Here is a 16,572-nt window from a genome sequence, read left to right on the forward strand (position 1 = left end):
TGACAATGGATTGTCTAGCATGCAGGCGGCACGGCTTGTTCTGTTCCTCCTTCAAGTCAGGTTTCCGACACAGAACGCGACCTTGTGAAGCAGGAGCCAAGGATGACGAGCGGCAAAGCAAGGCAATGGCCAGACCCAAGGTTTGGTGGTTGGGATACTCTGCTGGCAACATTCAGCAAATACGAATAACTACTCTCCAAGATCCCAACCCTTGCTTGGCTGAACCGGGTTGCGGTATTGTACGAAAGAAACTAAACACTGTGTAGCCAGACTGGGAAAGAGGCCGCGTCTTGTCCTGGTAGTGGGGTGGGATCAGCAGACAAGCCTGGGAATCTTCCCGATCTGGGCCCGCGGCCCTCAGCAGAGGAACGTGGGGCCACTTCTGGCCGTCGTTGGTAGCACGCCCGATGAAAGCGCCGTTTATTAAAACATTGAAGGATCGGCTCCTCGAGAAACGAGATCCTTGCGCAGAGCTCGGCTGGCTTCTGTGAAACTTGCTGCTAATGTCCTCAGACAGGTACAGTACAGTATGAGCTCGCATGCGGAACATTGCTGCGGTTTGGAGTCCTGCCAGGCATGCAGAACAGCAACTGCACGCGTCGTCCAAGGGGGCCCGCATGCTCCCGGCGATCCCTGAGTTGGAGATCCAGTGCGCCGCTTAGGTCGGCGGCTGGGCGTGTGTCTGGTTCGCATACTGTAAGACCTCGTTTTTTTATTTTATTTTATTTCTCTTTTTTTTTTTACCCCCTTCGCCGCACCTCGCAGAATCACAGACAAATGGAGCAGCGGGGCCTACGGCACGCCGACACATTCCTCGAGAGGCATGCATGTCTCGTTGCGGTGGCGCCGTACTGAACCCCGTTTTGGTTGTCGTGGCTTTGCTGTGCCCGCTTCTTGGTCCCGGGCAGCCGCCGGCGGTGGTGGGCAGCTGGGTCGACAAGGGGGGAAGGGAAGCCCGGTTGGGCAGGGGGGAGCGCTCCAACGAGAGGGCACTATTGCGGCCATGGCCTGGCACAGTGGCACCCATTTGGTAGCGCCATCTGCTGCTCCCCACTTTCCATTTAGTAGTTTATTGCTGGGCTAGGGAAATAAAAATAATTCTGCCAACCGCCTCTTTCTCCTAATTCCCCATCTTGTGCCGTCGTCCTCGTTGCTGGTCCTCCTATCTCGGCTTTCTCCCTCAAGGACGTCCTAGAGCACTACAGCTCCCGTGGTGCTAATCATTTTTATACCTCGAACGACGGCCTTTCCTCTTTTGCTCTCGCCCGCTATTCCGGTTTTGTTGGTTTTGTTGATGCCCTAATCTGCGACTGTCTCTTCAGCTACATTTCATCTGGCCCCGGATCGTTCATAGCGTGTGGTTTCTTCACCTCTTTTTCACTACAATCCCTCACTTTGTGTTTACCTACCACGGTCCGTCGACAGCGCATCTCCTTTATATACCTACAAAGGGCTAGCCGTCTATCGTCTACGTAGTCCTAATCCCTCGACGAGCTTCCCGTACACTTCTGGCCGCTTCCTGGTCTTGTAAGTGGAAACCCTTTCCGCCCTGGAGCCCTTCCCGCATCGGATCAGCATTTGCCCCTTTCTCCAATAAGATGCCCCAACCTCAAGTCACTTTACCTTCGGCTGCGAAGAACGGCTCGACAGGACAACCGTTCAGTCGGTCAACAGTTCTAGCTACCCCTTTTTTTCTTTCCGCGTCAGTCTTCGGTTACGCTGGCAGCGCAGGCTTGCGGGTCCTAACGGGCCTATCTCCACTTTGGCGATCATTGGGGCTGACTTCTCATCTCGCCATCATGCAGTCGACCAGAACACTCTCTCCACCAGCGCTAAGCCGGGCTCCCACCAGGGAAGAAGAAAAATAAGCAGGCAATAGGTTTTTTTTCTAAACCCGCCCTCCAAAACCGCGCTCTGGTTGCTGCCTCGTCTTACGACAGGCTCTGGCCAGCCCGACACGCCAAGACACCACCGGCTCGGCCAAACGGTCGCCCCCGCGGGTCTCCGCGCATCCATCGCCCTCCTCGAACCGCCCGGCGCACAGTCCTATGCCTAGATTCTCGGTCGCGTTCACCAGGCGGAAGTCAACTGCTGACGCTATTGACAATGCCGCGGCGACGGGACCGTCTTTTCGGGTTTTAGACCGATCCGAGGTGCTTGGTTCCAAGGCGTTCGACGGCGGCGTGAAACTGGCGACAACGACAACGACCCGTGCCCTTCACAGGCCGACTCGGTCCGATGTCACTGCTGAAGACAACATCTTTGCCGATCTCAAACCCAACCGGTACGTACCATGCTGCGTTCCGGATATGGACGTGCCGGCCCACTCTCTATGTCCGCTTGCCTAGTCGCCTTGCTAACGGTCTGCAGAGGGAGTGGCTCTTCGAATACAACCAAGACTACTTCAACCGATAACTCGTCACGCCACAGCAATGCCTCGACAGCCCCATCCTCTGCTGACACGGGAATACAAGAGGACTGGCGCAACGCACAAAGAAAGCCTCCCACGGATATCCCAGTTCCTCCGATTCCGAAATCATCCTCGACCGGGTTTTTGAAAGCTGCCGGCCGTACGTTTTCGTTTGGCGGGCAAAAGAAGCATTTACCTCAGCCGCCCGTGATAAACGAGTCGCCACCGTCCAGCCCCGCCGTCACAGAGGCGCAAACGCCCGCGAACGGCCGATCTAGAGCCACAACCACCTCGACCTCGACGACAGTGACACCCCCTAGGGTTGATGGTGACTTCGACTTGGATTTGGGGGGCGATTTTGGCAAGTTAATGCTTGGAAACGATAAGCGGGCCAGTGTAGCCACACTGAAAAACGATCAGTACGCGCGCCAGGCCCCAGCCCCTCGGTCTCTCACGGGACCCCGAGTCAGCCAACCCGCTCCGATTCAGATCGATACCACGACCAAGATAGAGCCTCCAGCGCATTCATGGAGCAGCCAGCACTCTAATGACCAGCTCATTGCACCGGCCAGCCCCTCGCTTTCGCCCCCTTCCAGAGAGTTTGTGCCTCCGCCCGTTCCCCGCCACGCATCGCCTTCCATCGAAAGGAGGCCAGTCACGTCACCCGAAGTAGGGCCGAAGAGACCTTTGCTCTCGCCCCCAATGCCGAACACTGAGCAAGAGGAGGCAGAGGATGAGGAAGCTAGGCTTCTGAAAGACTCGCTGTCCGCTGTAACCGGATTCATCACCGGGACCGGCTCAACGATGCCGGCGGGTTCGCCTTCGGGGTCTAGGTATCGAAGGAACGAGAACGCTCTGGACGGGGACAATGATAGTCTGTTTGACACAGGCCGCACATACTCGTCCAAGTACTCCGGCCGCTATACTACTCGAAAGAATGATAGCCCTCCATCAAGCCACAAGGTGATGACCCCGGCTGAATTCGAAAAGTATCGGAAAGACAAGGAACGGCAGGACAGAGAGCGTGAGGCCGGTGCGGCCAGCGACAAGCCCGATGGGGACCAGGATGATGACGACAACTACGAGGATGACGAGGATGATCTGGAAAAGGCCAAGCAGCAGGCAAAGCAAAGACGGAAGCAGGAGGCCCACATGGCTGTGTACCGACAACAGATGATGAAGGTGACTGGGGAGTCCGGGAACACGCATTCGCCGAGATCGAGCCTGCAGATATCCTTCAGCACCCCGAATCTGCCAGATACGGCTACCATGGCTGGGCCGGGGGCTGCCAACACATCCGAGAATTCGGACGAGGATGAGGAGATTCCGTTGGCCATCCTCGCGGCACACGGTTTCCCAAACAAGAACCGCCCGCCAACCCGTCTGAGCACCATGATGTCGAATCCCAACCTCCGCGGCTCCCAGCAGCCGAGCTATCAACGGCCCGTGTCGACCATTGGCGAGATGCCGGCGACAGGAAATGCCCGTCTTCCCGCATTTGCGAGAAATTTACCCCAAGACCCTTTTGTCGGTGCCGGCCTTGTTCGCAATTCTGTCCGCGAGAGCTTCTCACTGGGCGGCGGCGCCGGTGCGCCCGGGCAACCTGGCGCACCGGTACCCCCAGGGGGGCTGATCGGAGTCATTGCCAACGAGGAGCGTAGCCGCGCGCTGAGGCGAGGCAGTCCGCATCTGGATGGCCAAAACCGGATGTCCGTTGCAGCTAACTTCGATCCTATCGCTGGCATCCCGCCGCACATGATGTATCAAAACCCGCCAACGCTCTCGGCCGGCGACCAAGCACAGATACAGATGACGCAACAGATGCAGCAGTTCATGCAGATGCAGATGCAATTCATGCAGATGATGGCCAACCAGAACAGCAGCGGGCACATGTCATCGTCCTCGCTCGGCAATACGAGCGCAATGGGCGGAATGCCTGGCACGGGGATGATGCCCGGTACAGCTGCTCCCGAGATGCGGCACTCGTTCGTCGGCAACGATTCGATGCTGGATTTGCCATTTGGCCGAGGCGAGACGCAGATGCGCACTATGAGCATGGTCCAACCCAGCTCGGCATCGTGGATTCAACCGCCTAAGCCAGGAGGTTATGCGCCCTCGATCCGCATCCAGGGCGGCGCTGGCTACGCCCCTTCGATTGCTCCCTCTGAACGCAGCAACATCGGTCTGCCGGGTCGGTACCGCCCCGTCTCACACGTCCCGGCGGCGCAGCCTGCTCTACCCGGTCATATGAGGAAGTCTTCAACCATGTCCGGAGCCATTCAGCAGCCGAGCATCTCGGTGACGCAGTCCGGCAGCGCCTCGGACGACGATGACGAGGAGGGCTGGGAAGCCATGAAGGCGAAGCGCGAGAAGAAGAAGTCGATGTGGCGGAGCAAGCAGTCCATTAGCAGCGATCTTGGAGCGTTTATCAGCTGAGGAGGTCGATGTCGCAACTCGAGCATCGCTGCGACGCGAGAGGGGTTGGGTGTCGGAGAGTACCTCGGTCTGGGGAGTGCATGTGTTGGATGAATCAGAGCAAGTCGCCGCATTGTGTATATTCATTTGACGCTTGTGGTTAATTGGGGAGGTGTATCAGGTGTGTATAAGGGGATGGATGAGTAGGTTTGGAATGTGTGTGGAGGTCTGCGAGGATCGTGGCAATAGACATAGCACCTAGATGCAGCGCTAATCTAGTAATACGAAATATCGAAAAGCGATTATCCCTGCATCCGACTGTTCCCACTTGCGCGAAACTGACAATACAAATACAAGGTCCGCTCGCTCTATTCAATCGTGCCGGTCGCCCAGGCCTTCCTTTTCACGCCCATCTCGACGGCTGCGAGACCCCAGTCCTCCCCGTGGTTGTGGCTCCCCGGTATGATGCCCGCTCTAGCCTTTGCCTGCGCGTCATCCAAGACGGTGAGGACGCCAAAGATGACGGGCACGCCGGTATCTAGTGACACGCGCATCAGGCCGTGCGAGACGCTCTCGGCTATGTACTCAAAGTGCATCGTTTCCCCCTTGATCAGCACCCCGATGGCGATGAGGGCGTCGAACGGGCCCGTCGACGCTGCCGTGGAAGCCGCCGGAAAGGCTGTCAGGTCGGCTGTCGAGCTGCCTAGTAGGTCGCCTGCTGAGCTGCCGCTGCCGGCCGAGGAGGATTGAACTTGGGAGGCTGCGTAGAGGCTGTTTCGGTTCAGGTCCAATACGTTGGAGGTGTGTGTCAGTGGGGCAGCAGCCAACTATGTACGAAGTACGCATGTAGGGTGCGTGGGTGTGTGGAATGGGGATCGCGGATAGGGGATGGGGGAGGATCGTCGTCATCAGGGAGGAGGACGGGGAGGGGGAGGAGAGGCGCACCGCTGGACGGCGATTGGTAGCTCCCACGAGCCGGGAACCGTCTGCACCACGATATTCGACTCCTTCACGCCGCATTCTAGAAGCTTGGCCTTTGTGCCGGCAAGCAAGGGGTCAATGATGGTGTCGTTCCAGCGCGCGTGGATGATGCCGATGCGCAGGGCGCTTCCGTCGTGGACCTGCGGGGCTGGGCCTTTGGTGTGCACCATCTTTCCTTATCTTTCTTTTCTCTGCCTTTTATACGAGTATCCAAGGGAGCTTGTATGCCAGGGTAGCCGGAGAAGGGAAGCTTCGAGGAGTGGGTTCAGATTCCAGGTCTCGTCGCGTCTTTCGGTTGCGTCCTGCTCTAGGGACCCGGACCTGTGACGAAAGAGGGGCATGGAGGGGTAGCGGCCGATCATGGCCCCACTGCCGGAAGCAAAAGCACGCTTAATAAGCCGAGGCACTCTCAATGCTGAGGTTCCGTGTCTCCAGTGACTTCTTATACTGATGTTACACAGACAATTGCTAACATCTACCTTACAAACTCTAGGAAAGATGGCCCCGGTAGCGTGAGAACTGAAGATACAACTTCAAAACCGCCCGACTTACATGGTCGAGGCATCTACACGCAACGTTGCCAGGCGGCACCCAACACCCCGTGACCGAAGCACTGTTTACTCTCCGTGGCTCTATACAAGAGATGGGTTAGCCAAGCTGGCGCTTTAGGGATGCTGATCGGTAAGGTAAAGTCGAGTAACGTCTGGTGCTGGAAACGAACATGATCTCTTTCTCGTGTAGGAAAGAGGTTACGGACGGGTACGTACTGTACTGCAGCCCACTTACCTTCGAAGGCAAGCGGTTTCCAGGGCTGTCAATGGGCTCTTTCCCTCTCTCCCGATACACCCCACCTGCAAGGAAAATACAGAAAGCGTTGTCATGATAGCTTCTAGATTTCTGCTTCGTCATGTCCGAATCTAAACATACGAGCCCAACCTCAACAGATACGGCCTTGAAAACTCGACAAGACCACGACTCCGCTGCCCGTTCTCGAGACGAATTCTGCACCAACCTCACGGTATTTTAGACAGTAGTTTCCTCAACACACCCTATTCTACTTATTTGTATTCATTTCCGAACGGCACAGTTCAGGCTCAGAATGCCAATCTCAGCCCTGCCCGAAGGCACAGTTCGCCAGCTGGGCTCAACTCTTGTCATCACCAACCCCGTTGTCTTACTCAAGGAGCTCCTGGACAACGCTATTGACTCGGGTGCCACCTCTATAGATGTTCTGGTCTCTCTTAACGCAATTGATAGGATCGAGGTCAGAGACAACGGCCATGGGATCCAGCAGGATGACTTCGACTCCCTCGGTCGCCCGGGTCACACTAGCAAACTCCGGTCGTTTGGCGAGCTTGAAAAGCTGGGGGGAAGGACGCTGGGATTCCGTGGCGCTGCGCTGGCGAGTGCCAATGATTTAGCGGACATATCACTGACCACAAGAGCGTCGGCCGAACAGGTAGCGACCGTGATAACCCTCGCCAAAGGAGGAGGTATCGGCTCACAACGACACGCATCCGCCCCAGTCGGCACCACCGTCTGTGCTACTGGTTTATTCTCTAATCTTCCTGTCAGACGACAGGTCTCCATCAAGGAAGCACCAAAATATCTTGCCCGGATGAAGGAGCTTCTGCAGGCGTATGCGCTTGCGAGGCATTGGATTAGGCTGAGATTCACGGTCCTCAAAACCCCTAATCTCTCGTGGTCATACGTTCCCGCAGCGAACGGCGGTGTAAAGGAGGCAGCCATGCAACTCTTCAGCACAGAACTTGCATCCCAATGCATCTTCGAAGTATACTCGAGCAAGGACCACCGAACAGGCCCCTCCAACACCTGGAGCGGTCTGGATGTCTCCGACGAGGAGACATGCCCGGTTTTTGAGGCACTTTTACCAAGACGAGCGGCCGACCCCCGGAAAATTGGAAAAAGTGCCTTCATTTCTGTGGATTCTCGACCCCTTTCGCCAGCTCGAGGGACGGCGAAGAAACTCTACGTCATCTTCAAGGAGTGTCTTGGAGATCATTCCGCCCACGCTCACTCAACAGACTTGCCTAAGGACCCGTTTATCAGTTTGAATGTCCGATGTCCATTAGGTTACTACGATGTGAACGTAGAGACGTCAAAGGACGATGTTGTCTTCCGGGAGGAACAATATATATTTGACCGGTTCCGCTCGTTTCTCTCAGGCATATACTCGGCGCCGGAGGATCAGGCGCCAGCCAAATTGCCTTTGGAACCTACGACCGCGATGGATGCTGATACGCCCAACGGCGCGTCTCCCCAATATCCGGAAGCCACTCAGGTAAGACTCCATGGACATTCACGACCGGACACTGCTGAAATCCAAAGGCTATTGCCTCCCCATGGCGAGTTGACATGTCCACTGGACTTGACGGTCTAAGTGATGATGAAAATGACATTGAGCACCCCCCACAACAAGCCAACCAACAGGGAACGAATGAGAATACGCCCACGGCCTCCAATACTAAAGCAGATAAAGATGATGATAGACAGCGATCAAAGGAGGGCCTGAATCCATGGTCTATTGCCAAGCTGGCCCGTCAACACCAGCGGCACGAACCGCTCCCAAGCGGGTCTATCCAGGAATGTCACCGAGAGGCTGAATCCCGGCCTTGTGATACCGCCGTTACGGCGTCTGACGAAGGGCCGCTGCCGTCTAGGCAGCAAACATGCCCGACAGAACGCCTCGATCATCGAATCCTACAGCCCTCCTCATTGGGAGACACTGAGCAGGATATCTTTGAATACACACAACTTCCGAAAACAACGACTTTTGCTACACGGTCAAGAAGACAGGGCGGGCTTCGCGCCCACCGGGGGCCCCGAAGCCCGCCATCCTCGTCGCCTCATGGGCATAGCTTCGACGAGGTCTTCCCCAGGGATAGCGCTCAATGCCGACCACTGCAGCCCACAGGCCGACTGGTCCAGGCCAGGATCTCGTTCAACAGGGGCAATCGACGGCAATGGCACCTTAGTCCCGTGGATCCAGGAAATCAATGGAAGTTTCCTAACCTCTTTAGACTCAGACAGAATGAAGGATCTTCGACAGCATCGCATCTTCCCGGCGCCAATATTGTGGATAATGTGACGGCAAACGCCTCTGCCACGGGTACCAGTCCTCGGGAAAGCCGCTTACAGGAACCAGGCCCTCGCAAGTCTACATTGCGTGACATGGCCAATACGGTTGAAGTAGATGGAGGCGTTTACCATAAGGACAGGCAAAATGAAATGGGATCCCGACACAATCTCTCAACCCAAGATCCGAGGGAACAACTCGCCAGGCAACAATGTTTCATGGCGGAGAACCCGCAAAAGAAGCCCAGGCGGCTGAAGACAGAGCAACTGCCTCTTGAAACAATCCCTCGCGATTTCCAGACATTCACGTTGCTGTTGACAATAATGGTTGATTTTTCCGAGCTGACACAGCGGCTCAGTGGGGCAGCTCGGTATGATACATACCTGGTCGATGGGGAGCTAAGAGACGGCTTCGGGGACGGCATAAGCCCCGAGGACGCGGCCAGGTTGGCCAAATCTCTCCTGGAACGCACCAACTAGTGATATACAGCATCGATCAATGCTGAACAAGTTTGCTTTTGGCTCTATGGGATATCACTACCGGAAAGTCTCCGGTAGTGTTGGGGTATCGGGCGAGGCATCATCCAGGGAAAGACTCAGCTTGTGCTATATGTCCCAGATGTAGGATTGCAAAATACCTCCAATAGCTGAGTAGCGTTGCCGTTGATGTCCAGTCCTGGACCCCTACAAATACTGAATGGGGGCCTGGAATATCCCGCTCTGGAGTGGAAAACCCGACATTAGCGTGAAACAGAGGGCACGCTCATGTGAAAACGAGGTTGCTGCGCTCCAGAAGACGAGGGCGTCGTCGTCAGGGCCTGCCACGTTGCATCGGCTTGCGTGTTTGCCCTATATATGCATCGTCAATACGGGGGCACTAAGCTAGGCAGCTGAAGCTGCGTTCCCCACCCGGCAAGGCATCGGTTGGATGCTAGGGCAATGCCTTGATTGTCTGGGAGCAGCTCCTCAATTCGTGGCCAACAGGCATGGCCGGCCTTTCGAATCCAAGGCAAATTCTCCGTTGGAAGGGGCAAACCGGATAATGCTGACAACCCCGGGTTCATGGGCGCACACGCTGCCTGATTTAGGACACGAACTCACTCCATTCCCAGATTGTGGCTGAGCAGGTTTCGCCGACGGCACCGCGTTGATGAACCGCAGTTGATAAGAGCCGGGTTCAGTGCACAATAAGGCACAGGGTTCCGAACAAGAACAAACGGCAATCGAGGCTTGGCACCGCACTGTTTGTTAGCGGGGGCCGTTCCAGCAGCACAAAAGTTGGTTCCCGGTTGGTGCTCGTGTTAGGTGGGTATACGGCGAAACAGGTCAGCCGTCAAGTTTCAACCGAGCAATGGCGCGCCGCTCGGGTTCTCTAGCCATATAGCGTTCCTTCATGAAGAGGGCCTAACTTTGACAGTATCTGGTTCCGTCTGTGCCCAGAGACATCAGCAGTGCAGCCTTGTACATGCGTAAGTTCTGTAGCGTACTGTACCTTATTACGTACCCTTGAAGCTTGGAGAGTCTGGCCCCACAATACCAGCGTATCGCCCTAGCCGCAGCCAACCAGCGCGGCGGGGGCCGCTGATCGCTCGGCTGGCTGGTGGGCGTCGCCATGCCCGTGGACACCGCCCTTCATCATCATTCCTTCTTTTTCGTTTTTACGAGAATCCCGGGCCCGTCGCAAGCAAACACCCCGTCCCCGCAGTCGCCTGGGGGTTGAGCCGTTCCCGTTGCCAGCAAGACCCTGCGAAAGAGTCGCTGTGGTTCAAGGTGTTTTGTCCAAGATGCGCAGCACGTAGGTCGCTGTCGCCTGAGCCCTCGCCGCCGATCATTCTCTTATCGTCGCTGTCGCTCGTTCCGCTGTGTTCTCGAGTCAGCCGGCCGCCGACGCATTCGCGATCCGGGCCCGGCCTCGCTCCAATCATGCCGACAGTCCATGCTTCCGATCCGCCATTCCCGCCTCTCTCGGAGCTTGCACCCGAGCGATGTAGTGCCCACCGAAGCGACCGCCCCGGTGGACATCGGCATTCTCCCCCCACCGCCGCCGCCGCCGCCGCCGACCGGATCGGACCATGTCATCATGCTTTGCGGCCCGAGAACTCCGATCGAAGATGGCCTCGTTCCGGGCCATTTGGGCTCTTGCGCCTCGCTGCCTTGGCAGGGTTAATGGTCGGGTCGACTACCGTATTCCACCCCGCCGCGGCTGTCTTCGTGCCCTTTGAGAACTGTCTATCTGAGTCGTACATCAACAACGTGCCGACACCGCTGCAATGGGTCCCCATGTTCGTCGACGCTTCGTTCGATACAACTGATCCCAAGCACACCCTGCGTGTGACAATGTGGGGAAATGTGACGGGATCGTCAACGAACGTTCCGCTGCCGCCGCCTGGAAGCCCGGACTGGACTGATCCAGGCAAGACCGATGGCAAGATCTTGGACCAGCCTGAGCCAAACGTACCGTTTCCCAAGGTCACGACACTCCATAGCAAGATTGAAGTCCTCACGTACGAGCCCTGGAGCGAGAGCACAAACTTCTGCAATACATCATTGACCAACGCTTCGTGCCCCCTTGGCCCCGCCTTCCCCGAGGCCGACTCGAGGTAAGTTTGCAAGACCCATTACTGTATCGCAGCTTGATCAGGTGAGGGACGACGAGCAGGCTCAGCGATGCTGACCTCCCCTGGCGCTTAGTCTACCTCTTCCGTACGTCCTACCGTCTGTGACTATGAGCAGTGACTTCTACTCGACCTACGCCTTTACGTCCTTCTCGGCCACCTTCCTGATCATCTACGGGGATGTCAGAGGCACCAACGTTGGGTGTGTCTCGGCATCCGTGACACCAGACCTGGGGGACTTGGCTTGGATGCTCACCTTCTTGCCCCTGGTCGTGTTGCTCTTTGTAGGCGCTGCCACCGTCTTTGCCGGCATCTTCAGTCCGTGGGGGGCCGCAGACATCTTCCATTGGAGTTCCAACTACGGGCGCGATCCCGACCTCCTCCGTCTCGTCACACCGGGCTTCGGAGATTGTCTGCAGTACATCCAGTTTGCCGTCCTGACAGGTGGCCTGACCCTCAGCTATCCTGGCTACTACCAACCCATTGTTGGCCAGGCATCATGGTCCGCCCTCATGTTCAACCAGAGTTTCGTGAGCAAAGACCCGGCGTGGAACAGCGTGCAGGACGGCATCTACGTTACTGACGGCGTTTACGGTCTGCACGAGCTCGCCCAGCTGGCCGGCATGGCCAACGTCGAAGACATCTGGGTTGGCATGATGGTCTGGCTCTTGGGCATCATCGGTGCCATGTTTGTCCTCTTCCACGCAGGCTTCTTCGGACAGTGGCTCTATCGGTACATCAAGAGAATTCCTGAGGAAGACCTCCGCTCCAAGAACATTCCCTTCACTGTTGGGAACGTCGTCAGAATCGTCCTGAACTATTTTCTGCTCCCGATTGTAGCCCTGTCGACATTCCAGCTCGTTGTTGCCAGCGACTCGCCAGCTTACACGGTGGCGTTGGCCGTCATTACGCTGGTCATCATCATCGGCTTCGCAGCCTGGTTGCTATATCTCATTGCCACAACAAAACCGAGGGCGTTCCTTTTTGACGACCTCCCGACACTGCTCCTCTACGGCCCGCTATACAACACATACTCTGACGAAGCCGCGGCTTTCACGCTGATTCCGGTCCTCCTGACTTTTGTCCGTGGGATCGCGATTGGGGCTGTACAGCCTTCCGGGGTCGCCCAGGTTGTCCTCCTGGCGATTTGCGAGGTGATCCAGATCCTGACGCTGCACGCCTTCCGGCCGTTCCACTCGCCTACGTCGATGAACGCTTACCACACGCTCTTCTCTGTTCTCCGTCTCATCACGGTTCTCCTGATGGTGGCATTTATCCCTTCACTTGGCGTGACCGAAGGACCCAAGGGCTGGATCGGCTATGCAATCCTGGTCACCCACGCCGGTGTGCTTCTGCTCGGCTTTCTCCTGAATGCCGTACAGACTATTGTCGAGGTCCTTGCACGAATGCTCGGAGCTGGCGGCGACGATATCCGCGGGCAGTCGAGGGGTGGTCTGTCCAAGATCTTTGGGATGCGACAATTGTCTCGTCGCATGTCTCGGCGAGATCACGGCCCGTCGCGACAAAGTCAGCTGTCTAGCTCCGCAATGCTGGACACTGATGAAGCCTCGAAAACCGGATACGTCATGCCTAGTGGTCGTGTCCGGAGCGAGTCGGCCGGAAGCGTGAGCATCCCGATGCACCACCGCCAGAGAAGCTCGTCTGGTTTGGAATATTTGAGCCTCGATGCCCCGCCTCGCAACCTTGACTATAGTGTTGCAAGCTCGTTCACTCCGACTACGGTAGGCGAGGCTAGTACCTTCTCCTTCCTCCCGTCGCCTAAACACGCAGCTCGACGCGAGGGCACATTTGGTATGCAGACGCCAGATCCCTATTACCGCCCGCCGAGACAGCGTCGCTCGACCTTGGAGAACCCGCCTCCGCAAGTGGCCAAGACGGCGAGCTCGTGGTCGACCGGCGAATGGACCCAGAAACGCATGAGTCAGGGCGGAACTGGCACTATAGGTGATCCCGCAGAACTCGGCACACAAATCTCTAGGGACGCCACGCCCGCACCGTATGCGGTTTCTTTCACCCCCAGGACCGACTACTCGACTCGCGAGGTGGACTTTTACTACGGAGTCAGGGGTCAGAGGCTGAATTCGGATGCGCCCAGCCGTAAGCTGGGAACCGGCCCGGCCGATCCAACCGGCCCAATGGCGTCCGCCGCGGGTTGGTTTAGGGAAAAGTTCGGTGGAAAGAGAAAAGACAAAGGGAAAGGCTTCGAGGTCGTCAGAAGCTCTCGAATGCCACCTGCAATGCGTGTTGGGGGTGGCAATTTTGAGGATGAAGCCCCGCCAGCAGGAATACCAGTGGCGATGGGTGTCTTGCGGAATGGGCCTATCGAGTCGGATGACGAAGATGAGGGGCGACGGAATAAGAGTACCCGACCGACGGGGGCAATGTCACCGGAGCGGGAACCCTTGAATGACGGAAGCAGACCCGGTGCAGAGGAGACAGACGACATTGGCACTGCGAGTACGACGCAGGCACCGACATTGTTGCCCGAGATAACCACTGAAAAAGGCGTCGGCGAAACGACTACAGCAACGAAACCTGACGTGGATGGCGACTTGCTTGTTCCAGACGTGCCCCGGAAGAGTTCAAAGCGCAATTCTTGGAATAACCCACACGCCAAGGCTGTGTCTCTGTCACAGCAACCAGAGACGGGCCAGTCCTCCACTCTCGCTCCGTCGCCTACCCCGGCGTCCCGGCTACCATTCGAACGGACCCCTTCGCAGAAGAGGCTCTCAGGGTCGTCGGCAGGGCTTACCGATGAGCTTACTCCGGTTGACTTGCAAGACCGGGCCGATAGCACCGACGGGAGACCTCCCGGCTATGGGTATGTCAGCCAGGGCAGCATCAGCAGGGTCGACCGCGAGGTTGACCTGCTAGGCAGTTCTGCTGAAGTAGTTGACGAGATGAGATGATACTGAGGGACATTCCCTGTCCAAACGCGTACCATATACACACATCCCGCAACGTTCCTTTCTTGGCGCTATAATCGTTCGCGACAGTTTAATATCAATGACGCCTGTACATCCTTTTTTAATTGTTTTTATTTTTATTTATTTTATCTTTTTTTTGGGTGGCACGCAGTCACGACGGCATGGCGACAATGCTTTTACCGGCCCCGGCGCATTGGTTTTATGGCGGACACTGTTTGGAGATCCCCGCGATTGCTTGTATAATGGGGACCACAGTCTATTTGGTTTGTGATTTTTGGGGGGTTCTCAAATGCTTGAATGTTTTAGCGATGGCGCTCAAAATGTATGGCGGTGTAATAGGAAAGGCGGCACTTGTCTCTGCTCCTCGTGGGCTCGTTTTCCGGTGGATATATGGATGTTTGGCTGTACACAAAGCGAGATAGATGTCCGGGTTAGGGCTTAAAAGGTTGGATGTCGGCAGTACACAATTGAACGATAACAGTAACGTTGTCTAACCTCTGTTTACTGACCCCTTGATTTTTGAGCCCAACCGCTCTTGGCTGGCTCGGTTCCAACTGCGTACTCATAAAGAATGAACACAATAATGTCCAGGTCATCGTAGACGCCCCGAGGATCGACATTGTTTGGGGTATCAGGGTCGTTTATTTCATCACTTCGTAAGGAGCGTGGTCAAGTATATATAGTAGGGGAAATGCCAAACTCGCCCATGATCCCGCTCGCCCATATGCCTGAAACCTGAGAAATGCCCACAGGAAATGTATCGAAGAGAAAACATGCATTAGTGCATCACCCGCAATCCCGAACACCGCTCATTCCGTCATAAAATACCGAACCCAGCAGCCGCAGCCGCAACAGCACCGACCAATCCGGCGCATGCCGCCGCCGCTGCCGCCGGTGCAGCCGTGGGCCTCGCCGCCGCATTGCCCGTCTCCGTGCCGAACACGAAACCGCCCGCGGTAGTACCGGACAGTGTGCACATGGTAGGCTGGAGGCCCCTGCAAGCCTCACTAGACAAACTGTTGCCTGTACGCACAGGAAAATTGGTCGTCAGCCCAAACCACCCCAAACAAAAAACAAACATTGAAAAACATCGGTCGGTCCCGGTCAGTGGGCGCATGACTTACATATACTCGTCGCGGACGCCGCGTCGAACGTCAAGCTCGCGCCGGCCGTGACCGTGGTGCCGCCTCCGCCGGGGACCACAATGGTCACGGCATAACCGCCGCCCGCGCCTGCCCCTCCGAGCTGGGAGGTGCAGGCGGCGTGGTTAGCGTTGCACTGGCTGACGGCTGCGGAGCAGTGGCCCGGGTTGGCAAAGTAGGTGGCGATGTAGGGGAAGGAGAAGTATGTGTTGGGCACGTACGAGACGGCAGTGGTGGACGGGGCCGGGGGCACGAAGCTTGCTGGGGCGGTGCCGGTGCAGACGGCGCTGGGAATGGGTGTTAGTATGGAAGTGTCCCCATCCTCGGGAGAGGGAAAATAAGGAAGCAAAACGGCGCTGATGGGAGCGGGTGGGACGACTCACCCGTTAGGACAGCAGGCCGGGTTGTTATTGGCGTCGAGCGCACATCGCTGATCGTTTTGGCAGCAGATGCCGTTGAACTCCGGTCCTTGGTTGGCGCAGCTGTAGAAGTTCTCCAGGCATGCTTGACGCTTTGCGACGACGGCCGCTGTCTCGACGGGTTGGAAGGGCTGAAGGCTAGCGCAGACGGACGGGGCCGATATGAGGGCGAGGAATAACAGAGCCCAAAGCGCTGGTAGGGGAAGTGGCCGCCTGGTTTTCATGTTTAGTCCGACGTTTTCCAATCGACCTTGAATCGGATGGCAGCAGAGGCGTGGAGCAGTGGGCAGCAACGCCGAAGAACGGAGTACAATAGCGCCTAACGCAGGCTTCGTCGGCGGACAAACTTCTCACAGTCGGGATTAGCAGACGATGTAAGCATGTGCATCGATCGATAGCTGAATTGGCCAGAAACAGCGTGTATATACAGAGACGGGCGGCAAACAACGGCGCGGCGCCGAATTGCGGCACTGCGACAACTCGGACAAAATGCGAGCGGTGTATGAAGGCGGGATGGATTCCAACAGCTCAGCACTGCAAGCAAGC

The 16,572-nt window shown here is 56.8% G+C and overlaps 5 protein-coding genes across 5 annotated transcripts; 3 read left to right on the forward strand and 2 right to left on the reverse strand.

The window, feature by feature from the left end:
• Positions 1-2,048: 2,048 nt before the first annotated feature.
• MFIFM68171_01410 (uncharacterized protein) lies at positions 2,049-4,846 on the forward strand (the record flags this gene model as incomplete). Its single annotated transcript, XM_071056832.1, has 2 exons — positions 2,049-2,284; positions 2,371-4,846. 2 exons carry the CDS (start codon positions 2,049-2,051, stop codon positions 4,844-4,846), a joined length of 2,712 nt encoding a protein of 903 aa, XP_070912933.1.
• A 347-nt stretch (positions 4,847-5,193) lies between these two features.
• On the reverse strand, positions 5,194-5,976 carry RIB4 (lumazine synthase; the record flags this gene model as incomplete). Its single annotated transcript, XM_071056833.1, has 2 exons — positions 5,194-5,596; positions 5,771-5,976. The coding sequence occupies 2 exons, from the start codon at positions 5,974-5,976 to the stop codon at positions 5,194-5,196; spliced, it is 609 nt and encodes a 202-aa protein (XP_070912934.1).
• A 929-nt stretch (positions 5,977-6,905) lies between these two features.
• On the forward strand, positions 6,906-9,382 carry MFIFM68171_01412 (PMS1 protein 1; the record flags this gene model as incomplete). The annotated part of the gene is made up of 2 exons (XM_071056834.1): positions 6,906-8,108; positions 8,156-9,382. The coding sequence occupies 2 exons, from the start codon at positions 6,906-6,908 to the stop codon at positions 9,380-9,382; spliced, it is 2,430 nt and encodes an 809-aa protein (XP_070912935.1).
• Positions 9,383-10,825: 1,443 nt separating this feature from the next.
• On the forward strand, positions 10,826-14,447 carry MFIFM68171_01413 (ML-like domain-containing protein; the record flags this gene model as incomplete). The annotated part of the gene is made up of 2 exons (XM_071056835.1): positions 10,826-11,502; positions 11,594-14,447. 2 exons carry the CDS (start codon positions 10,826-10,828, stop codon positions 14,445-14,447), a joined length of 3,531 nt encoding a protein of 1,176 aa, XP_070912936.1.
• An 835-nt stretch (positions 14,448-15,282) lies between these two features.
• MFIFM68171_01414 (Gpi-anchored protein) lies at positions 15,283-16,250 on the reverse strand (the record flags this gene model as incomplete). The annotated part of the gene is made up of 3 exons (XM_071056836.1): positions 15,283-15,488; positions 15,590-15,894; positions 15,991-16,250. The coding sequence occupies 3 exons, from the start codon at positions 16,248-16,250 to the stop codon at positions 15,283-15,285; spliced, it is 771 nt and encodes a 256-aa protein (XP_070912937.1).
• Between the last annotated feature and the right edge of the window lie 322 nt (positions 16,251-16,572).

This window comes from Madurella fahalii (assembly GCF_045866475.1).
Source record: "Madurella fahalii IFM 68171 DNA, scaffold_1, whole genome shotgun sequence".
NCBI classification, from domain to species: Eukaryota; Fungi; Ascomycota; class Sordariomycetes; order Sordariales; genus Madurella; species Madurella fahalii.